The following is a 23,973-nucleotide window of genomic DNA, read 5'->3' as shown; positions in this document are numbered from 1 at the left end:
GACGGGAAGGGGTGCTTTTGTGACCTCTTCATCCCTCCCCTCCTTCCCATCCACCCAGTCCTGGTCTCGGGACAAAAGTGCTCTAAGGGTTAAGTACCTCCTCACTTGGTCCGTGCCTCTCAGGATGCAGCAAATGTTCTGGGGGCGCCCCTGTCCTCCTCCCTCCCTCCCTACATATGCTGCTCCCTACTTGTCCTGCTGCATGAGCCAAACCACCACCCCATGGGCTGCCTTTTCTTCAGCACCACCACCCATAACGCATCTCCACCATCACTGTCCTCATCCTCATGCGGATTTTCAATGTAGCAGCACTATGCGTCAAGATCAATGTAAAGGTTTGCCTACTCTCCGTGAGACCAGCTGCCAGGTTAAGCGCTCAGCCTATTGAGATTTTTCTTTCTTACATTTTCCCAAATTCCTCATGCTGTTAATTTAAACCAAAAAAAGCCTTGGGCTCCTTCCACCTCCATAGCCAACATTTTGCTGTACTTTTTTTTTTAAATTGATGACCTCTTTTCCCCATCTCTAATCAGCACACGGCTGTCGCCCAGTGAGCTTCATCCAGCTTCATCCAGCACGCCCTCCCTCCCCTTTAGTAACACCCAAACTATCCGGTTATCCAGGAGTCTGTTCCTCACTGAGACTGTGGACCTTTCCAGAAACAAACAACCCCTACCCCCTAGACACTTGCTGAGATCTTGTTGAAGATCTGAGAGGATTTAGTAGATTTAAAGCAATATGATAACAATTCCACCGAACCTATCAGAGGGCAAGGTGGAGCTATCACCATATTGCTCAAACCTATCAAATCTCCACAAGTGTCTAGGGGGTAGGAGCTAGGGGTTGTTTCTGGACTGGGCCTTTGACTGACATGCGCAGAACTGCAAGCCCAGTGGGAGAGAAATCAACAAAACACCTGTATGAGCTAATCCCACTTTCGGCAGTTTGCTGTAGTGTGTGTTTGTGCGGGTCTTGGCATCTTGCCCTGCAGACAGGAAGAGGATGTTGTTTGAGTGGGTCTATTGGGCTAGGCTGGAAAGGGTATGTAACTGAACGGTATGTGGCCTGTGTCCCTCTTGGTGTTTGTCTCTGCTCCTTTCTTTGAAAACGCACCTCCTCTACATAGTTTCTCTTCTGTGCAGAAAGAGGGCGGGATCTGCGCGGATGTGACAGTGCGAGGGTCAGTGCTGTGCACCCAAAGCTTCCTATCTGATATTAGAGTACAGCTCAAGCGATATTGTCCGCCAGTCTCGTGACGCAGCACAAACGCTTACAGGCTGGGTGGAGCACCACACAGTATTGAGTACAGCCAACTTTAGATGGTCAAATACACGTTTATTAAGCAATATCTCCATCAACATCGTCTTAGCCAATGACTTACGTTCAATTTGTGCCACACAATTGTCCATTGTCACAGTGCTTTTTTTCCCCCCTCTTGACTTTTGACCCGAATTCATCGGAACCTTGATTCCATGTCATGAAAGTTATTATGACTCTTAGTGAAAGTCTTGGAGCAGAGATCTGGAATGGATCATGGTTCCGATGTAATTCAGTAGCGGTTGTTTCTTTCTGTGTGATAGCTATCCAGTGATTTCTCTCTCCTCAAACATCCCTGACTTCATCTGTCTTGGCATATGCCTTTTAAAAGGGGTGCAGCCAGCGCGGCAGTGTTTGAAGCTTTTCCTGGACTATGCATTTGGCCCTTGATTCATCGCCATGGTTTAATATCGTCTATAAGTCTCCATCTTTTACACGCAGGAGTTCAAAGGTTTTTATAGACATTGAACCAGCCTAGCATCTCCACTTGGCATGGTACCAATCAATCAGCCATTTCATTTGTCCAGTGTGGTTTCTGTCACAATAGCTTATAGACATTCAACTTGCAACTTTTTCCAATTGTGTGAAAACATGTTTTTAACCCCCGGATAACCTCTTTTTACTAACCCTGGCAATGAAATTGAAAAGGCTTTACTATGATTTTCTGTTGTGCTTCCATGCTTTTGCTTGTTGACTTGTTTAATGCATTGTTGTTCTCCATGTTGCTTTCCCATGGTTTTAGTTCATTTCATTTGTCACTGCCATACAACGATGTAAAACTGTTTCAAAGTCAAATTTCTGTCAGCTCCAGTTTACGTTTTAGGGATAGAATATAATGCAGTGGTTTGTGCTACACTGCTAGAAACTATTTTGTAAGTTGTGAGTATGATGCAGTGCATTGAAATTGGTTTTTTATCTAGAATTCTATATCCTCTTTCTGCGTGCATTATCATTGGCATTTGTCACTGTGACACATTTTTGTTACTCTCGTTTTCTCTCCCTCGTGTTAGGCCTCCAAGCTGGACAAGCAGAGCAGCATGCCAGACAGTGACTATGACAACACAACCAATGACTATGAGATGAAGGACTCTGGGTAGGAACACACACACACACACACACACACTTTGAAGTTGCCACTGCTTTCTGTGTTGCACATTAGGTGGATAGTTATGGCTGGATGTAGGGGTGTAGAGATTGTAGTAACATCCTGGATGGTCCTGTCTACCCCTTAGTAGACGTGGGAGGCTGAGGAGCAGTGGCTGGCTGGGGGAGGGCAGCTCCATCCCTGAGCTGGATGACCTGGGGGCAGAACCGGACCCAGCGCTCCCCAGCACTGAGGATGTCATCCGCAAGACGGAGCAGATCACCAAGAACATCCAGGAGCTGCTCCGTGCCGCGCAGGAGAACAAGCACGACAGGTGAGGAAGAAGTGACAGGACACAAGCTCGAACAATGAAGCCGAATTAAATAGAACTCTGTTGTAACTATCTCTATGGAGATAAAACGAGGCTTTTTCTGTGTTTCCTGAAAAGTTCCAGATAGTCAACCCCCTTTTGTTTAACCAAATTCATTATTGCAGCGTCGCCTTTTCCCTTTTTTGTATTCAAAGTACTTCCACTTTCTAGATTCTTCTTCAGTTCCCCCACTGTCACTGTTTATTAAAGTTCTGCATTTTTACAGTATGTGTTCTTCTCAGTTCAGTTTTTTTTCTTCTTATATATAATCTTCCCTATGATTTCACCTCTTCCTCTTTCTGTGTTCTCCCCTCCTCCCTCCTCGTGCTGGCATTTCGTTCTTTCGGGGGTGGGGGTGTCTCTGCCCCCCTTCCTTATCCCATTCCTGTAAGCAGACCTTGTGAGGGTGTGCGCCGGCTCAGGCACAGTCTGGGCTGTTTCAGCACCCTGGTGCCCTGGGCTGAGAAGGCCCCCTCTCCCGTGCAGCCCCTCAGCCTGTGCTCCCTTGATCCTGCCTCCCGGTACTCTACTAGCCTCTGTCCCTGCCTCCCAGGCACAGTGTCTTTTCTCTCTCTCTCTCTCCTGCCCCTGCTCTGTTGCCCAATTCCGATGATTTCCTCCTTTGCTCTGGTGTGTTGTCTGCTAGGCATTAGAGTGAAAGACTGGTCTTAATGAACTCTCACTCACCTACTCTCTTCATTTCTTCCGTTGCAAAGATCAGCGCAAACACCACTACCTCAACTAAACTCAGACAACCCATCAAAGGGCTTTTGATATTCAAGGTACCCATGTGTGGTATTCCGTGTGTTTAGAGTAGAGCTGGAGCTAGTTGCATCCATAGTAGTCCATCACCAAGTGCATAATGAATACAAGCAGTCTTATCAATTTTAGATGATTTATGTATGCGTTTAGGTTAAGGAATTGTGCCCTGTAGTCTAATATCCAAATGAGCAATTATTAAAAATATATGCATTTTCTTGTTTTGGTGTAGCTGATAGTTCATCACATGATCAGCTCTAATCCCTCACTCCTATCGTTTAACCGTGAATTATACAGTAGCTTGGTTGCCACTGCCTCTGCTCTCTTGCCTACTCCATAGTGCAGAAACAGATTGGCATCCAGGCTACATGAATTATGTCAGAATGCAATATTTGGAATAGTAAAATAGATGAAGCAAGCACTAACCGGTTTGTTTTCCAGCATGTAGCTCTGTCAGTGTTGTGTTCTGCCTCCCCTCCTCACCCAGACTAAAAACAGTTTTTACTTGTGACTTGTTTTGAATAGTGTTGTTTTGGGATCGCAAAAAGGTAACTTTTTAATCCAAGTTTTGGATTTCCTCCGTGAAATAATTACGTTGAGACGGTCTTATTAACCACTCTCCTGATGCCTTTTCTTTTACAGCTTTATACCCTGCTCCGAAAGAATATATGTGGCCGTGACGGAGATGGCCGCTCTCTTTCCCAAGGTAAGCTTACAAATCCTCCATGGTTCCATCACTCACATGCAAAGGTATTTAAAAATGTTTGATGCTTCTGTTTGATGCCTAATGAACACAACCCAGCTCACAGTCGCATGATGTGTTTAACCTCATCTCGCCTTGTGCTTTCCAGAGACCCCATTCGGAGATGGTGAGAGGCCCCCTGCGCCTGTTGACGTCTAGCTCCTTCCGGCTCCAGGGTGAGTGTCGGAAGGCTACGCCCCCCGAGGAAGGCCCGGGGCCCGACCTGCAGCTGGTCACCCAGCAGGTTATCCAGTGTGCCTATGACATTGCCAAAGCTGCCAAGCAGCTTGTCACCATCACCACCAAAGAGAACAGCAACTGACCATCATGGCCACCGTCGCAGGGCTTTTAGATACCTTGTGGCCCTGTAACGTCTCCATTTTGTTAATGTATTGTTCATCCATTAACGTCTGTTAAAAAAAAAAAGCATTGTTTTACTGTGGTCGTTTAAAAAAAAAAAATCAGTGTTGGTGATATTTGCATGTAATTTATTTAAATACAAAATGTACAAAATGAGAGTATAAATATTGGGACACAAAGACTGAACAGCTATGGGAAATCATCCGTAGCTCTACTAACTGGAAGGGAGAAGCTGTTTGTCGTGAGCTACTACAGGAATCCACAGTACAGCCAAATACTGACAAGATGATTGGGCATTCCCAGGAGATCCTTTGTCGCTAATATGCAGTTTCCTAACCGCACTTCTTAGTTTTGTGGTTCTACATACTTCCAGATACAGTATTTCTCACACCAACGAAGAAGCCATGTTTTGTTTTGCTCCCTAACACCTATACCGTCCTCCTTAGAAATGCCTTTCATCCACTTTGATGCTCCTTGTCAGAACCAGGGGCCTCACACTGGCAGCCCCCAAGCCAAATGCGTCCCGTAAGCAAATTGAATGCGATCCAGTATAGTATTCCACATGGTTAAGGATGTGGTGAAAGCTATGAATAAGCCGGAAGTGTATAACAAACTTTACACACCTTGGAGCTACATAACTATGGAATTCTAATGTATCATTTAATACAATTCCAGCAAGCGTAGGGAGGAATGTTGGGAGAGTTGGATCTGATAAACCATCACTCATCTGTGCACATTTTTGTATCCCTGCAATGCCCATGTCTCCCCCGTCCAAGTGTAATTGCTTTCATTTCAAATGGCATCTACTAGAACCATCTATGCCTATTATTGCATTTCAACACTTGTTCAGAGGGGCAAATGATGCTCTTCACCAGCAATATGTTGTACTTGTATTGAGTTCTAGTGAATATTGTATTTATAAGTTAAGATGCTAGACACAGTCTTGTGCTAGAACAGTGTTAGTGCTGTGACAGTGGATAGATTTGCAGCGCAAATAATCATTTGCCCTCTTCCATGTGTTTTTGTGCTCCATTCTATAATGCTGCTAGCCTTATGACATGTGCAACTAATTGGATAGGATTGTAGATATCTCCTCTGCAAGTGGCTGGTTGTCGTCAGCATATGGTTCAGAGCTGTGTTATACTTGAAATGTAATCAAGGAAATGTCCCTCTGTGCTTGACTCTTGTTCTGAATGGACTTCAAAACAGGTGTCAGTTGTGCAGTAATCATAGCTACAGTTGGGGGGGAGCCTTATTTTTTTAAATAAACTTAATTTATAATTGTAACCTCATGCCATGTCGTATTTGGCCACGTACTGTACAACTGTGATGTGTAGAGAAACGTGCAAAGAAATAAATTTGAATGAAAAAACTATTCCATCAGAAAAACCTATGAACATAAAACCACACCAAGATGACAACACCCTTAAACCAGTTTGCTAAATACGTAACACACCTTACAACCACCACATGCAGCAGCTGATATAAGCATGGTATAGGAATACTTGACACATCTTAAACCCATTAAGATGTAGTTAAGCATAATTATTTATACAAATGTGTATAAAAACATGATAGGAGTGTCTTTTGGCCTCACGGTATCCTCATGTCCAGGCTGATCGGGTCTGCTAAAAATCTTTGCGCGGAGGAAGGCAAGAGTATATACAGGGGACAAAACTAATCAAATGCTTGAGTAATTAACAAAAACCAAAAAAACATGGTAAGGAAATAGCAATGCAAATCAACTGCAATAGGCTTACATCCCACTCTACATGCATTTGGACAGTGATGCAAGATTTGGCTCTATACTCCAGCATTTTGGATTTAAGATCAAATGTGTCATATAAGACAACAGTACAGAATGTCACATTTTATTTTAAGGTATTTTCATGCATATCTGATTTACTGTTTAGAAATGAGCCATTTTTACCTCCAAATGCATATGGAGGGGTGTGTATATTTGCCAAATTGATTGTCATCTGTTTAGATACCAGGTAAAAACGTTGGCTTTGCTTGCCCTAATGAACTGGACCAGTACCTTGTTCTGGAAGCCCTGCTGGGCCATCCTACGAGTCTCCATCCTCCGCTCTTCCTCCTGCAGCCTTAGAGCATCCCTCTCCTTCACCTGGCGCTGCTCCTCCCACTGCGCCACCTGCAGGGGAGAGAGAACAATGAGCTACATCATTGGGCCTCCCTCCACTCCATCTAACCCAGGCCAACAACTGACCCCGGTTGGCTGTTCCTGTATCCGAGCCGTCCTTTGGCCCTCTTCCTCCTCCCTCCTGGATCAGCCCTCCCCCCACCTCCTCAGACTCATTCTGAGCCTGACTGTTCTCCTGCATCTTGAGCTCCATCTGCAAGAGCCTTTCAGGGAGCAAAGGGAGAGAGCTGGGATTCTCTAGTCTGCTGTCACTACAAATGCACAAGCTTGGCACTCCTTGGTGTGTTGCACATGCCCTCCCCTCAAGTCCATTCACCTCCTGCATGAGCCTCTCCCTGGCTCTCCTCTCCGACTCTGCCTCCAACTTCTCCCAAACACGCTGGGACTTCTCCCTGACAGGACAAGACATTCAATTAACTTTGCAACACAAATGCAGATCTCCACCCCTTAGTCAGACCTAGACTGGCAGTGGGAGTCATAAATGGTGATACTACTAACCTGTACAGGACAGCAAACAGCCTCCCACCGCCTCTCCAACTGGAGCTATTCCTCGATGACATGCTTCTTCCTGGCGGCATCCGCCACCGCCCTCTCAAGCCGCATGCTCTCCAGCCTCTGGTCCCCCTGCTCCTACTACAACAGGTCTGGCAGGAGTCTGCAGTCTGCCTCCTGGTGGACAACACAGACATTTCAAGCAGAGGTCACTTTGGTGAAGGGGGATGATCCAATTGTGTCAATTCACATACAGTTAAAAAAACAAGGGGGACATGCGAGCTCATCCTGGGCTCTTTAGTTGGACAGTGCAATAGCCCCAAATGAGACTTGTGTCACTTGACACTTCTTCTTCGCAGATTGGGGACAGGTGGCGCTGATTGAGTCATTAAGGTGACAAGTTGCACCTGGGTTTGGGATCATCTAGGATATAAAAGTTCCTGGTGCCCAGTCCTGGCTCTCTCTATAAGCACCATTTTGTTTTGTGATCTGGTTGATTATGTTTTTTGATTAGGTGCCCCCTTCAACACTTACACACATTTGACCTATATCTCCATTACACCCCTCACATGCCTACTTTCACAGGTTAAGTTTCCTTTGTAGTTTTATACTTTGTTAGTTATTTAAAAATTGCTGCCAACGTGTGGACTCCCTTGCTTGTTAACGGAGTTTAAATGTATTTGGCTAAGGTGTATGTAAACTTCCGACTTCAACTGTATGTGTGTGTGTGTGTGTGTATATATTTTGAAATTTTATTTAACTAGGCAAGTCATTTAAGAACAAATTCTTATTTTCAATGACGGCCTAGGAACAATGGGTTAACTGCCTTGTTCAGGGTCGGAACGACAGATTTTACATTGTCAGCTCCGGAATTCGATCTTGCAACCTTTCGGTTACTAGTCCAACGCTCTAAACACTAGGCTACCTGCCTGTGTGTGTGTGTGTGTGTGTGTGTGTGTGTGTGTGTGTGTGTGTGTGTGTGTGTGTGTGTGTGTGTGTGTGTGTGTGTGTGTGTGTGTGTGTGTGTGTGTGTGTGTGTGTGTGTGTGTGTGTGTGTGTGTGTGTGAGCGCGCACACACACACAGTTGAAGTTTACATACACTTAGGTTGGAGTCATTAAAACTCGTTTTTCAGCCACTCAACAAATTTGGCTGATTTCTTTTGATTTTTCCATGATGTCATGCAAAAAGAAATCAGTATACACACACACTAGCAATAACAGACTAGTTCCCATCATAGTGTCTCAGGCAATGATCAGTTTCTAAAGTATCAACGAAACAGTGGACAGAAATTGCAGTTGTGTTGTTAATTAGCCTACCTCGGCTGGTATGATTGACGAGAACTCCAGTGTACCTGCTTAATGCTTACAATGTTCTGTTGTCTTTAGTGCAGCTCCCAGTGTTGCCGCCAACGTGCCTCCTGTTCCCCCTGCCGCACCATCTGGCTTTCCAGAGAACGAACTCGACTCGGCCATTGTGGGCAGAGAGGGTTGGTAGAGCCATTGATCCAGATTGAAAAACTCACCTATTCAGTTAGCTATTTAGAAACAGACAAAACTGCTGGTGTTAAAGACAATCGCAATGGACAAAGCCGTTACTGGGTAGGTAGTTAACCTCTCTGGGATTGTTCGGGACGTGAGCATCCCACCTCGCCAACAGCCAGTGAAATTGCAGGGCGCCAAATTCAAACAGAAATCTCATAATTAGAATTCCTCAAACATACAAGTATTATACACCATTTTAAAGATAAACTTCTTGTTAATCCAGCCACAGTGTCCGATTTCAAAAAGGCTTTATGGCGAAAGCACACCATGCGATTATGTTAGGTCAGCGCCTAGCCACAGAAAACCATACAGCCATTTTCCAAAGAAGGAGAGGTGTCACAAAAGTCAGAAATAGCGTTAAAATGAATCACTAACCTTTGATGATCTTCATCGGATGGCACTCCCAGGACTCCCATGTTAGACAATAAATGTGTGTTTTGTTCGATAAAGTTAACCTGTTGAGGACAGACGTTCCGCCTGCGGAACCCCTAGCCAACAGCCAATGCCATCGCACAGCGCGAAATACAAAACCAACTAAAATACCACAATTCAATTTTCTCAAACAATCAACTATTTTACACCATTTTAAAGATAAGACTCTCATTAATCTAACCACATTGTCCGATTTCAAAAAGGCGAAAGCAAAACATTAGATTATGTTAAGAGAGTACATAGACACAAATAATCACACAGCCATTTTCCAAGCAAGCATACATGTCACATAAACCCAAAACACAGCTAAATGAAGCACTAACCTTTGATGATCTTCATCAGATGACACTCCTAGGGCATTATCTTGTACAATACATGCATGTTTTGTTCAATCAAGTTCATATTTATATCAAAAACCAGCTTTTTACATTAGCATGTGATGTTCAGAACTAGCATACCCACCGAAAACTTCCGGTGAATTTACTAAATTACTCATGATAAACGTTCACAAAATACATAACAATTATTTTAAGAATTATAGATACAGAACTCCTTTATGCAATCGCGGTGTCAGATTTTAGAATAGCTTTTCGGCGAAAGCACATTTTGCAATATTCTGAGTACATAGCTCGGCCATCACGGCTAGTTATTTTGACACCCACCAAGTTTGGGACAACCTAAACTCAGAATTACTATTAGAAAAATTGGATTACCTTTGCTGTTCGTCAGAATGCACTCCCAGGACTTCTACTTCAACAACAAATGTTGTTTTGGTTCCAAATAATCCATAGTTATATTCAAATAGCTCTGTTTTGTTTGTGCGTTCAGGTCACTATCCGAAGGGTGACGCGCGAGCGCATTTCGTAACAAAACATTTCAAAATATTCCATTACCGTACTTAGAAGCATGTCAAACGCTGTTTAAAATCAATTTTTATGCTATTTTTCTCGTAAAATAGCGATAATATTCCAACCGGGCAACGTTGTATTCATTCAAAGGCTGAAAGAAAAAAATGGAGTAGTCTCGTGACCGCGCATCTCCAGTGTCACTGTCCCCAGGCTGGCCACTTACAAATTCTCCTGCTGTTCTTCGCCCAGAGACAGCAGACACCCCATTCCACTTTCTAGCGGCTTTAGAGAGCCAATGGAAGCCTTAGAAAATTTCACGTTACAGCACAGATGCTGTATTTTTGATAGAGATGCAACAGAAGGACAACAAATTGTCAGACAGGGCACTTCCTGTATGGAATCTTCTCAGGTTTTGGCCTGCCATATGAGTTCTGTTATACTCACAGACACCATTCAAACAGTTTTAGAAACTTTAGAGTGTTTTCAATCCAAATCTACTAATTATATGCATATTCTAGTTTCTGGGCAGGAGTAGTAACCAGATTAAATCGGGTACGTTTTTTATCTGGCCGTGAAAATACTGCCACCTATCCCAAAGAAGTTCATCTTTATGTCCAAAAACCTCATTTGAAATTGGCGCGTTATGTTCAGAAATGCATTCTCTCAAACAAACATCCGGTGAAATTGCAGAGAGCCACATCAAATTACAGAAATACTCATCATAAACATTAATGAAAGATAGTGTTATACATAGGACTAAAGATAAAGTTCTTGTTAATCCAGCCGCTGTGTCCGATTTCAAAAAGGCTTTACGGCGAAAGCACACCATGCGATTATGTTAGGTCAGCGCCTAGCCACAGAAAACAATACAGCCATTTTCCAACCAAGGAGAGGTGTCACAAAAGTCAGAAATAGCGTTAAAATGAATCACTTAACTTTCATGATCTTCATCTGATGGCACTCCCAGGTCTCCATGTTAGACAATAAATGTTTGTTTTGTTCGATAAAGTTCATTTTTACGTCCAAATACCTCCTTTTTGTTTGCGCGTTTAGTCCAGTAATCCAAATGCACAAAGCGCGGGCACAAAGTCCAGACGAAAAGTCAAAAAAGTTCCATTAAAGTTTGTAGAAACATGTCAAACGATGTATAAAATCAATCTTTAGGATGTTTTCATCAGAAATCTTCAATAATATTCCAACCGGACAATTCCGTTGTCATTAGAAAGGAAAGAGAATGAGCGTCGCGCTCACGGCCACACGTGAGACTAAACTAATGTCTTTCAGCTTGACCACTTGTTGAAACAGCTCTTATTCGATCCCCTTTCACAATACAAGCCTGAAACAACTTCTAAAGACTGTTGACATCTACTGGAAGCCTTAGGAAGTGCAATCTGACCCCACAGACACAGGATATTGGATAGGCAATCACTTAAAAAAACTACAAACGTCAGATTTCCCACTTCCTGGTTGGATTTGTCTCAGGTTTTTGCCTGCCATATGAGTTCTGTTATACTCACATACATTATTTTAACAGTTTTGGAAACTTTAGAGTGTTTTCTATCCAAATCTACCAATTATATGCATATGCTAGCTTCTGGGCCCGAGTAACAGGCAATTTACTCTGGGCACGCTTTTCATCCAAACTTCCCAATGCTGCCCCCTATCCCAATGAAGTTAACACTTTAGGTTCGCTAACGTAGATTCAAAATATCATGACGTGTCATGACGCTAGCAAACCATTATCAAGTCGTAGCAAACGTTAGCTAGCGTAAAATTCGCATTTGTATTTACAGAGATACTTTTGAATAACATTGCTTACCGGTCTACGTTCCTTCTCCCAAATATAATTTCATATAAATTAGCTAGCTATGTTAGATTGCAACTGGAGAAAATCCTTGCATTTCTTTCTCTTCCCGTTTCACTTAGTAACCAATTATTTTCCTAGTTACACTATGGCGCATCACAAGGGTCAAACAGCGCAACGGGAATGACGTTGTACTTTATTGGCGATTGATGAATGTATGCCAAGCATACACGCAGCACTTCAACCCAAATCCATGATTTTAATTCAGCGTTTTTGCTTTAGACCAGCTGGTGGTGTTGAATTTTGCCAACAACTGAAACTAGTGAATTTACTGATTGATTGATTGGTGAGGTGATGGGTAGGTGGGATCCCTGATTGGGACAAATCAGCGAAAGGAACAGTGCATGCCTTCATATTGGCCAGTGCAACATACTGTATGCTACTGTAGCGACTCTGACCAAACACCTAGAGTCCTCACCATGAGTGTTCAGATCTCTCCGTAACGGCTAAGGGTTGGGTGACAGCTCAATGTATGTGGTTCAATGTGCCCTCTGACTTCGCTACATTGGTGTTAGAAGAGGGATGACCCTTGGTTGCAGACATCGATAATGTCTTCTAAGCATAGTCTGTTATAATCTCAACCCGGCACAGCCAGAAGAGGACTGGCCACCCCTCATAGCCTGGTTCGTCTCTAGGTTTCTTCCTAGGTTCTGGTCTTTCTAGGGAGTTTTTCCTAGCCACCGTGCATTGCTTGCTGTTTGGGGTTTTAGGCTGGGTTTCTGTACAGCACTTTGAGATATCAGCTGATGTAAGAAGGGCAATATAAATACATTTGATTTGATTTGATTTAAGCGTTCAGTGTGAGAAACGTACATGGGTAGTCTTCGACAGCATATCCCAACGTAGGAGCAAGATCAGGGGACTTGTTAGAGTGAAATGTGGGACGGGACGAGCTTTCTGAAGACAGGGGTTGTGTGTATACACCTATAAATACAACACCTAGCGACCTTGTCAAGATGTCTTTGCATAGCAGGTAATGTGTTGGACTGACAGTCACAGTGACCTGGGTAAAGGTAAGCCTCAGAATTTGCAGGAGTACATTTCCTGCAGTAATTGTATGCAAATCCGTTCTTGGCCCACTGTCACCTAGTTGTGATTCCACATTGCATAAAGAAGCACATCAGGAGTAGGCCTAAAGTGGAGACATAATTGTCTGATGAATTATTTATATGTAGCTAAATCTTTAATGGAGAACAGATAATTCTAGGCCTTTGTCATCTGTATCTGCTATATCAAGGAATTAGACCAGAAGTATAAGGTTTTATCTTCCTTTCTCTGCGAAACGTCTAGCAGTGCACAATGAGTTCAATTTGAATATAGTATGCTCATTTTATTCTAATTGTATTGTTGATCACGAGACAGTTGCAGGAATACCTACATCACGTTCACAAGTACTTTTCAATGACCACATGAGTGAGCATCATCCATCTACTGACACCAAAGCAGCAAACAACAGGGGCATATTCATTACGCCGATTCTGATGCAAAACGTTTCTTAAACGGAACGAAACTATCTGAATTTGTCCAATAGAAACTCGTGTTTTAGTTGCAACTGTTTGGCTAATGATTACACCACGGGATACAATCCCCTTGACCGTATAATGATGTCCCTCACTAAAAAGTACCCAGCTCCCTGACCAATTAAGCATTTAAAAAGGCAGCTTTTACAAGTTGCATAGGCTACTATTACATAATGTACTACATGTTGAGACGTTCTGCTGTCAGATAGATACCTACGCAAAATTCCATGTAGCGTTTTAACCCTCGTTTTTTTTTTCACGTGATCGGTGCACTGCTTCCCATCTATTTAAAAGAGCATTCCGAGTCAGCTTCTGTGCTTTCCAGCTTTCAGACCACAAAGGGGCGTGCGCTGTTGGAGAGGCTCAAAAACTCACTTCGGTGGCAGTTCCGGGTTTTACAAATCACTTCACTGGTCGCGGTTATTGTCGGAGATATCGTGTATAGTGTTAACGATGGCTCTTCTTATGGAGCACCAATTTAAACAGCTTCCAGCCGATAAACAAGTGGAAACTCGATCATTCTTGGAGTCGGTGTCATATCTTCCGCCATTCTTTGGTAAGTAGCTTGCAAACTATGATTTTTTTTTTTAGCTTGCTACATGAGTTCTAGTCATAGTCTGTGCATAGACGACCACCCAAATTGCTCTCTATTATGTTGCAAGAAACAACATATTCTCCGTTAAGCCACACCATTTAATACAGCCCATCATGGATAAAGACAATTTATGATCGTACTCTTGTGGCAGGCCATCACCTTGTCATAGGCAAATTGCTTTTCTCTGAATATTTTGTATGCATGCAAGGGTAGAGTTATCAACATTTTGTTTGACCTGACAATGCCAGGAGTGAGGAGAAGCATTCATATGTGTAGAAAACGGACTTAAATTAGCTTCATAGTCTGGTTTGCTTTTGGGATTTCAGAATGTGAGAAGCAATCTGTCAAAACACCTCTGTCAATCCCAAGCGATTAAATGCCATAAGGGACAATCTTTTTTTGGGATCGTATGTCTCTTTATCAAGCAGTCAACAAACCTTTTGCATTAATAATTTAATTCACTGGCCTCGATTTGAAGTTGTTAAAATTGATTAGCGCGGTGTTGAGTTCCCTTGGCCATTCACTGACTGTGTAGCCCACTGGGGCATCATTGTGTGGCTCCATCCTGTATGCCAAAGATACTCTATTGAGTTGGGCAGGTGAAACCCCTGAAAACACTCCAGTCTGGTGTTGATGTTAACATCTTTCCATTTTGTTGTCATTGATCCAACTGAGCTAATAATTTCTTAGAAAACTTTCCATTTGACCTTATCAACTCAAGAAACTGGATAAGTGTTTATTTTAATTTTTTATGCTGTAATGAATTTTGTGTGATGTAATCACAGTCATAACTCAATTGTACATAACTGCTACATTGAGTTGTGACTAGAGTATATAATGTTGGAATTTCAAATCTCTTTGGAGTCTATGCCTAGGATAGGATCTTCTCTTTGCTTTTCCACCGTCCTTTAACTCAGTTGTGCGTTTACACTTGATGTTAGGATTCAAAGATGATACAATTGATGACCTCTGCTTTCAACACATAGCCTGGACCTTCCAAAGCAACTGCACAAAAGCATTTATGTGGAAGCAATAGAGAGAGAGAGAGAGAGAGAGAGAGAAAGGTTTCATTTGTATAGGGTGGAAAACGAGAGATGGGCAGCTTTGGTGGTAGTCATGAATGAATAACATTCAGGATAGGTAGAGGCATGTCTCTCTCTAAATGATAAGGACAAAGGTGGGGCTTCTCTGTAACGAGAGAAGATACCAGTACCACTTGCACAATGGATAGCCTTCTGGGGCTGAGCGCTAACAGTTGTCAGTTGTATTCCACTTTAAGCCGTGTGTGGTCGGAATGTAAGTCGTCCACTGGACTGCCCCAAATGAACAGCCGGGCCCCCTTTTTATGTAGTTATGTAAATGGCTTGGGGAAAGAGATAAGGCTAAGTGAAAGAAATGCATTGTTACAAACTGTTGGAAGTCTTTAAACTGAATGCACATATGTAGGTTACTATACAGAACTAGCCTATACCTTGCTATGAAGAATGAAAAACTGTTGGTCCTGTTTGAGGTCTCGCCAAGCTTCAAAGAGACATGATGTGAGGATATATTTCCTTTTCCGGTTGCATAGATAGGCCTAGGGCCAATGATGGGATGCATTGGATTAGGCCCATTGAATTTGGCAGGATACTAGGACCTACTTAAAGTTTTATGAGTCTCTCTGGTGCTTTCAGAAATCTGTCAGGTGCTCTGAGCAGAGTGAATTATTTAGCATATTGTTGATTTTCAAGTTCAATAAGAGTTTGCTGTCGACCTACCATTTTGTATCAAAAGCACTCAAGTACATGATCAGGATGCAGCTCAGAATGCTATTCTCTGTTTGTCTCAACCCTGTGTTTCGCTAGTTCTAATGTAAAAGCTTTGTTTTGCCAACGTATGCCTCTCTGAAAAGTATTTGACAGAGTGTAGTGGTTTATTAGGCTGCATTGTTAATCTTCAAGGGATGTGGTAGTCCGCTCTCTCTCTCTTTCTCTCTCTCATATTGTTCTGAAATGATGTATGTTATTAGAAACAGATAAGATTATTTTGTTGAAATATAAATTGATCTAATTGATTGCATCCAAATTTTAATTTATAGGATTCATATAATGGTCAAGAAATATAGTAACAAACATCTGAATTGGACCAAACTTAAAAATAAAATAAAAATGTAGACACGAGGAATCCAACAGGAATGGTCAATAGCTAACCACGGACCCCTCACACCGATCCCACCCCAACAACAAGTATATAGTATGGCGCTGCCCCTCAAAGTATTCTTTGTTCCTTCATCCTATGTAATGTATTCCCGGTGAATTTAGTGACGTTTATTTTCCATATTTCAGAGAAATGTCATTGAAGTTGTTAGGTTCATGTTCCATCCTACATCTTGATATTACCAAGTTCTGACCACAAGTTTGAAGCCCCCTCCTTTCAATGTTAAAGGGATAGTTCACCCAAATTACATTGGTTTTCTTACCCTGTAAGCAGTCTATTGGCAAGGTATGACAGCCACCCATGCTTTGGTTTTGTTGGTCACTGTTTCAACTGCTAACTTTTAAGCAACTGTGGCACAAATCCAATGCAAATAAATTGTACCTATATTAGCATTTTCACACCATGTTTAAGTGTCCTAAATTGTGTTTTTTTTGTTGTTTTTTTTGTATTTTTACCCACCTTTTCCTCCCCAATTTTTGATCTTGTCTCATTGCTGCAACTCCCCAACGGGCTCAGGAGAGGTGAAGGTGGTGTCATGCGTCCTCTGAAGCATAACCCGCCTAACCGCGCTCCTTAACACCTGCCAGCTTAACCCAGAAGCCAGGAGCACCAATGTGTCGGAGGAAACTAGAGGTCGACTGATTATGACTTTTCAACGCCGATACCGATTATTGGAGGACCAAAAAAAGCCGATACCAATTAATCGGCGGAATTTTTTTATTTATTTATTTATTATTTTTTTAAATTATTTTTTAAAGTACAACTTTTTATTTCTTTGTAATAATGACAATTACAACAATACTGAATGAACACTTATTTTAACTTAATATAATACATCAATAAAATCAATTTAGCCTCAGAAAAATAATGAAACATGTTCAATTTGGTTTAAATAATGCAAAACCAAGTGTTGGAGAAGAAAGTCAAAGTGCAATATGTGCCATGTAAGAAAGCTAACGTTTAAGTTCCTTGCTCAGAACATGAGAACATATGAAAGCTGGTGGTTCCTTTTAACATGAGTCTTCAATATTCCCAGGTAAGAAGTTTTGGGCTGTAGTTACTATAGGAATTATATGACTATTTCTCTCTCAACGATTTGTATTTCATATACCTTTGACTATTGGATGTTCTTATAGGCACTTTTGTGTAACAGTATAGCTTCCGTCCCTCTCCTCGCTCCTACCTGGGCTCGAACCAGGAACACATCGACAACAGCCACCCTTGAAGCAGCGTTACCCATGTCGAGCAAGGGGAACAACTACTCCAAGTCTCAGAGCGAGTGACGTTTGAAATGCTATTAGCGCGCACCCCGCTAACTAGCAAGCCATTTCACATCAGTTACACCAGCCTCATCTTGGGAGTTGATAGGCTTGAAGGGGTGGGTATAATTTGTGGAATGTTCCAACAGGAATCTGTTCCAAAAAACGTAAAGTAAAAGGTTGCCAACCAACAATGCATACAAAGTAGCAACGCATACCAACCTTGCTAACTAGCTGCCGAATAGGCGTCAACTCACCACGTAGCTTATTCTTAATGTTTGTCCATAGGCAACCAGAGTGAGGACAGACATTTTTCGGAATAAAAGTGATGAGTGAAAAACGCAATGAAATAGACCACTCCCTACCCGGTATCTTATTCTGCCGTTATACAACTTTGTATGCATTGTTTTTTGGCAACCTTGTTATTTATGACGTTTTTGGAATAGATTCCTGTTGTAACGTTCTACAAATTATACCCACCCAGGTTGAAGTCATAAACAGCTTGAAGCACAGCGAAGGGCTGCTGGCAAAATGCACGAAAGTGCTGTTTGAATGAATGCTTACGAGCCTGCTGGTGCCTAACAGACTGCTCTATCAAATCATAGACTTAATTATAATATAATAACACACAGAAATACGAGCCTTAGGTCATATGGTCGAATCCGGAAACTATCATCTCAAACAAAAGTTTTTTTTCTTTCAGTGAAATACGGAACCGTTCCGTATTTTATCTAACGGGTGGCATCCCTAAGTCTAAATATTCCTGTTACATTGCACAACCTTCAATGTTATGTCATAATTACGTAAAATTCTGGCAAATTAGTTCGCAACGAGCCAGGCGGCCCAAATTGTTGCATATACCGTGACTGCATGCAATGAACGCTAGAGATGTGACACAATTTCATGTTAGCAGGCAATATTAACTAAATATGCAGGTTTAAAAATATATACTTGTGTATTGATTTTAAAGAAAGGCATTGATGTTTATGGTTAGGTACTTTGGTGCAACGACAGTGCTTTTTTCCGCAAATGCACTTGTTAAATCAACACCCGTTTGTCGAAGTAGGCTGTGATTCAATGAGAAATTAACAGGCACCGCATCGATTATATGCAACGCAGGACACGTTAGATAAACTAGTAATATCATCAACCATGTGTAGTTACCTAGTGATTATGTTAAGATTGATTGTTTTTTATAATATAACTTTAATGCTAGCTAGCAACTTACCTTGGCTTCTTGCTGCCCTCACGTAACAGGTAGTCAGCCTGCCATGCAGGCTCCTCGTGGAGTGCAATGTAAGGCAGGTGGTTAGAACATTGGACTAGTAACCGAAGGTTGCAAAAACGAATCCCTCCTGAACAAGGCAGTTAACCCCCATTCCTAGGCCGTCATTGAAAATAAGAATGTGTTCTTAATCTGACTTGCCTAGTTAAATAAAGGTGTAAAAAAAAAAAAAGAGTAATAATAAAATAAAATTGTTTTAAAAAATCAGCAAATCGGTGGCCAAAAATACAGATTGTTATGAAAGCTTGAAATCGGCCCTAATTAACCGGCCATTCCGATTTAATCGGTCGACCTCTAGCGGAAACACTGTTCAACTGGTGACCAGGGTCAGCCTGCAGGCACCCGGCCTGCCACAAGGAGTCGCTAGAGCGCGATGAGCCAAGTAAAGCCCCCCTCCCCTGTCCAAACCCTCCGCTAACCCGGACGACTCCAGGCCAATTCAAATCAAAGTTTGTGCGACGTCCTATGGGACACCCGGACACAGCCGGTTGTAGCACAGCCCAGGAATGAACCCGGGTCTGTAGTAACGCCACTCGGGAGGCCCACAAATGTGATTGTTTAACTCCATGATGTTACTTTTAGTTGTCAGAACCTGGTAATATCAGGATGCAGGATGGGACATGAACCTAACAACTTCAAAAACTAATTTCTCTGAACAGTAGGGGGGGAAAAAACATCACCGAATACATTACATAGGATGAAGAAACAATACTTTGAGCCGCAGCTCCATACCACTCAACAGACATAGAGATACTGCAGCCTGTTGTTGGGATTGGTGTGGGGTGTCCATGGATGGTTTTTTTTGACAATTTTTGGGGGATTCATTTCTTACTCATAGTTCCAAAGAAGTTTCAGCAAAATAGTTTTGCAGTAATGCTAATTGTACCCCTCTCTCCTGTATTATCCTAGCTCTTATCCTAGCTCTTGGGAATGTAGACAAAGCTGACATGTGAATTGTGGAGGATGTTATTTCTCCAGTACGGGCAAACATGGTATTTTTACATCTCTCGACAGACTGCCTTGGCTCTACTGTTTTTGCTCCAATTAAAGCAGACATTGTAGGGAACATCACAGTAAGTAGCCTACAGCAACATTTTTTTATACGGTCAAAGTTCAAACTGGTAACCTTAGATCCATAAGGAAACAAACAACTATATTACTGTACTATCCCTGTTTTAGACAATCAAAGCAGTTTTTGACAGCAACCCTAGCAGGTTCAAGACCCTCCAAAAAATCCTGGAGGCAGAGAAGGAGCTGCATGGAGCAGACTGGCCCAAAGTGGGAGCCACCCTGGCACTTATGTGGCTAAAGAGGTCAGACAACTTTTGTATTTTTGGATCTTGAGTCTGTACTTAATGCCTACAGCTGTAATGCATTATGATGCAGATATAATGCGTTATAAGACTTGTCGTGAGCATACGATCTCTGCGTTATCTCATAATGATTCTAATAAGTACTGGCTGTTTTGATTCAGTAGAAACTTCAATAGAGGGATTTTAATAGCATCCTTATGATAAGACATTATAAAGCCTCATATCTGCTCATAATAATAAAGGGATGTACCTAGTGTTTTTATTATAAAGCCTTCTCCCTGAAATTTCTGTGTTACCCTTGAGTCTGTCTACTTGTCTGTCTGATTTGATATGATTTGTTTCTGTTCTTCATTGACCAGGGGACTCCGGTTCATCCAGGTCCTGCTGCAGAGTCTGGTGGATGGAGAGAAGGATGAAAACAACCCTGACCTTATCCGTGTAAATTGCACCAAAGCTTATGAGTTGGCCCTGAAGAAGTACCATGGTTGGCTGGTGCAGAAGCTCTTCAAGGTAAGCGTCTCACCATAGCACCATTTCTTTAGATTACTGCTTGATTACACAGCTTCTCCGTTGCCATTTAAACTGTGCAAGTGTAGCTGATTTTTTTTTTTTTTTTTTTAGAGATGTTTTTATTTTATGTCTAGATTTTTTTTTTAATAAATCGATTGATCGTTCAAGTGATGTCACCTTCACTGAGATCTAAAAGGCAACTTTTGTTTATGATTCTGAAGAGTCTGCATTTTGAACTGACTTTACTTGAATGTCTTCCACTGAAGGCAGCCGTGTTCGCAGCCCCCTACAAGGCAGATTTCCTGAAGGCGCTGTCCAAGGGGCGGAACGTCAAGGAAGAGGACTGCCTGGACAAAATCCGACAGTTTCTAGTCAACTTTACTGCCGCTAATGATGCCGTCTATGAGATGTACACCAAGATGAATGCCGACCTAGATTACACCGTGTGACCACGCAAGCTTACCCCCCATTCCCTCAATGATCTGCCCCCCCATTGGGACAATTACAAGCAGTGAGAGTTGCTATGCTTTCCTACAGGTTGTGTGTGTGTGTGTGTGTGTGTGTGTGTGTGTGTGTGTGTTAGATCCGGTGTTGTGTCACACATCCAGTCTGTGCTCTTTTTAAGATCTCCTTTGAGTGCATTTGCTTGCTGCTCTTAATCAGTATGTTTCTCTGGCAACTGTTTTGTTGCTTATTTTCAATGCCTCAAACTTTCTTACAGGGAATAGCTTTCAATAGGACCCGAGTCTTTACATGGCGATATGTGTTTGATTGTTATCAGGTTCACTAGGCACAAAATGAAAGAAAACGTACTGAAATGGGGAGGAACTACCTGGACTTATCCAAAAAGGAATTATCATTTTTGTTTTCCACTGCAAATCGTTTTAAAACATTTGCCATTTCTTGCCCCAATGAACATGACCCAGTTTCATAGACCAAAACTGCAGATGCATCTGGACTGTCGAAAGTGTAGTCTCTGGATAAACTGTAATTTATTTTCACTGAAATACATATTTTTTTAGAATTACCGTAATTATAAATTCATCTTACCCAAGTAACTGAGATATTATTATTTTGTGTATGTACGTTTCATTGAGTTTATTACATACAACTGCATAGCGGGCAGTTCCATAGTACTCTTTTAAAACTACTAACAGTAGAGCTGGAGGAAATTATTGTATTAGCAATTGCTATTTGGTAATTGTTTGTAGTCACATGAGTAACCTATGCACTTTGAGAATGTTTTCGAGGATTGTGGTAAATGAATAATGAAAACCAAAAATATATTTAATTCATAATTATGTATTTTCTCATGATATTTGAATAATAACATAGAAATATTTGTATTTTATATTAATGAACCTTTTTAACTCTGCTGGTATGATTTATTGATTCTATCTACTTGAAAATGTAATCTATTTCTTATTTGTTTACATGTTAGAATTTTCTGACTTTGATAATGCAACTCCGTATCATTAGGACAGTAAATATACATTTTTTTTTTTTTCTTCGTGTTATTTATTCTTTGTTAAATTTCCATCCTAAGAGCTAATTCCGTTGGTACATCAATGTGATTGTGTGTAATTAAATATATTGTCTTATTGATTTAGTATCTTATATAATCATACAAATGTTATTTTACATAATCACATCTTGGAACTTAAAACTAAATCTGTCTTGCGGGAACAGTCTTGTCACAAGATACTAGTATTCATATAGTCAATAAACCTGCAAAAGTAAACACAAGTCAAAGTGATGATTTGTTTTGTAAGTTTAAGATTCAAATAACTGAGACTTTTAAAGTGTTGTCTAAAAATAAAGCCATTTGTTAGAAAGGAAATATTGTATAACCATTACTTGATGAGTGACATTGAAATCAATCCATGGGAACATTTAATTTTAGGCTGTTTAATAAATGTGATTAATTGTGAAATAAAATCATGATGCCGTGTTCAGTATGAATAGTAAACCAGGTTTATTTGAAGTGTGCTTTGTAATTGGAGTGGGTGATTCAAGCCATAGACTATTGCCCTCTAATATTGTTAACCTAACTGTGCCTTCTGCTAGTGACACAGGGGAGAGGGTGAACTCACTATCTTTGTCTCCATCCAACAGTGCAAGTTTACTGAATGGCTGCCTCTTGAGTTGGGTCATGTTCATCACCAAACGGAAGAAATGCATATTTTTCCATACCGGTTCCAAAACGTTTTATTACGGTGTGTTCTAATGAACACAACACTTGTAGACAGTTTGTCTTGCTCCATGTCATGTATCTTTGCTTGGTATGCCTCAGTTTCAATTCTGAATTTCTTCGTAATACCATCTCATGTGCCTCAAGATAATCTTTGTAACTTTGTTTGTACATTGACATACTCTGTCATTGCTGAAGAAAGTAGTGTGATCTTATAAGATGAAGAATGTTTAGGTGAGATGTTTCCCTTTCCATGCCCTATGCCTATGCAATAGGAATTTGTGTGGTTGCCTGGACTTCAAAGAATGTAATAAGAAACTATGGAATTATAGCAAATTTCAAGCAACCATTAAATACACTGAAAATTGATTGCTTATTTGAACAGTTTTTTTTTCTTCTCCCTTTTCTGACTATGAAAATGTATTTCTCAAACATTTGTGTGATGAAAAGCATTTAATTGCGGTGCATTAATACTGCAAGATAATTTACATTATTTTCAACTAATATTGTAAACAAATTTTCACAATGACCAATTGCTTGTAATTTCATATTGAATCGTGCTTTGTAATGACAATGTGTGTGCGTATTTTGTGAAATTCAATGGTGCATGGCCACACACTTCAGTTACAGCAGCCTAGGTTTAAAGTATGTTATAAGCGCAACATGTAAAGTGTTGGTCGCATGATTCATGAGCTGAAATAAAAGATCCCAGAAATTTTCCATGTGCACAAAAAGCTTATTTCTATCAAATGTTGTGCACAAATTTGTTTACATCCCTGTTAGGGAGCATTTCTCCTTTGCCAAGATAATCCATCCACATGATAGATGTGGCATATCAAAAAGATGATTGAACAACATGATCATTACACAGGTGCACCTTGTGCTGGACACAAAAAGCCACTCAACACAGATGTTTTGAGGGAGCATGCAATTGGCATGCTGACTGTAGGAATGTCCACCAGAGCTGTTGCCAGAGAATTGAATGTTCATTTCTCTACCATAAGCCACCTCCAACGTTGTTTTAGAGAATTTGGCAGTACGTCCAACCGGCCTCACAACTGCAGACCACGTGTAGCCACGTCAGCCCAGGACCTCCACATCCGGTTTCTTCACCTGCGGGATCTTCTGAGGG

At 41.4% G+C, this 23,973-nt stretch overlaps 3 protein-coding genes across 10 annotated transcripts in view; 2 read left to right on the top strand and 1 right to left on the bottom strand.

Moving 5' to 3' along the window:
- The window catches only part of LOC106580097 (ARF GTPase-activating protein GIT2), a 35,927-nt gene extending 30,008 nt beyond the window's left edge, over nt 1–5,919 (top strand). For 4 of the 8 annotated variants that reach the window (XM_082966204.1, XM_045702972.2, XM_014160756.3 and 1 more), the window contains 5 exons: nt 2–88; nt 2,328–2,410; nt 2,550–2,735; nt 4,173–4,236; nt 4,382–5,919. In XM_082966204.1, the coding sequence (XP_082822330.1) occupies nt 2–88; nt 2,328–2,410; nt 2,550–2,735; nt 4,173–4,236; nt 4,382–4,594 (633 nt within the window). In that variant the 3' untranslated portion in view covers nt 4,595–5,919. The remainder of the gene's footprint in view (nt 1; nt 89–2,327; nt 2,411–2,549; nt 2,736–4,172; nt 4,237–4,381) is intronic. The other 4 variants (XM_014160758.3, XM_082966206.1, XM_082966203.1 and 1 more) reach the window with 3 other exon arrangements.
- A 97-nt stretch (nt 5,920–6,016) lies between these two features.
- On the bottom strand, nt 6,017–8,110 carry LOC145862389 (uncharacterized). The gene is made up of 3 exons (XM_082966209.1): nt 7,292–8,110; nt 7,110–7,185; nt 6,017–6,784 (listed from the first exon to the last, which is right to left on the bottom strand). The coding sequence occupies exons 1-3, from the start codon at nt 7,480–7,482 to the stop codon at nt 6,608–6,610; spliced, it is 444 nt and encodes a 147-aa protein (XP_082822335.1). The 5' UTR covers nt 7,483–8,110; the 3' UTR covers nt 6,017–6,607.
- Nucleotides 8,111–13,821: 5,711 nt separating this feature from the next.
- gltpa (glycolipid transfer protein a) lies at nt 13,822–21,387 on the top strand. Its single transcript, XM_014160765.3, has 5 exons — nt 13,822–14,048; nt 19,842–19,900; nt 20,007–20,140; nt 20,500–20,650; nt 20,917–21,387. Exons 1-5 carry the CDS (start codon nt 13,946–13,948, stop codon nt 21,097–21,099), a joined length of 630 nt encoding a protein of 209 aa, XP_014016240.1. The 5' UTR covers nt 13,822–13,945; the 3' UTR covers nt 21,100–21,387.
- Nucleotides 21,388–23,973: the final 2,586 nt, after the last annotated feature.

Source organism: Salmo salar, chromosome 20, assembly GCF_965601325.2.
Source record: "Salmo salar chromosome 20, fSalSal1, whole genome shotgun sequence".
NCBI classification, from domain to species: domain Eukaryota; kingdom Metazoa; phylum Chordata; class Actinopteri; order Salmoniformes; family Salmonidae; genus Salmo; species Salmo salar.
Note: the sequence above shows the minus strand (reverse complement) of the source record. Positions and strands in the feature narration are given on the sequence as shown.

What these genes read in the sequence shown, in the direction of transcription:
- LOC145862389 (XM_082966209.1), bottom strand. Translation starts at nt 7,482, where the DNA reads ATGTCTGTGTTGTCCACCAGGAGGCAGACTGCAGACTCCTGCCAGACC. An exon ending in CTGTTTGCTGTCCTGTACAG is followed by an intron (nt 7,186 to 7,291) that starts GTTAGTAGTATC and finishes TTGTCCTGTCAG; the next exon opens with GGAGAAGTCCCAGCGTGTTT. An exon ending in GGGAGAGGCTCATGCAGGAG is followed by an intron (nt 6,785 to 7,109) that starts GTGAATGGACTT and finishes TCTCCCCTGCAG; the next exon opens with GTGGCGCAGTGGGAGGAGCA.
- gltpa (XM_014160765.3), top strand. Translation starts at nt 13,946, where the DNA reads ATGGCTCTTCTTATGGAGCACCAATTTAAACAGCTTCCAGCCGATAAA. An exon ending in ACATTGTAGGGAACATCACA is followed by an intron (nt 19,901 to 20,006) that starts GTAAGTAGCCTA and finishes TCCCTGTTTTAG; the next exon opens with ACAATCAAAGCAGTTTTTGA. An exon ending in TGGTGCAGAAGCTCTTCAAG is followed by an intron (nt 20,651 to 20,916) that starts GTAAGCGTCTCA and finishes CTTCCACTGAAG; the next exon opens with GCAGCCGTGTTCGCAGCCCC.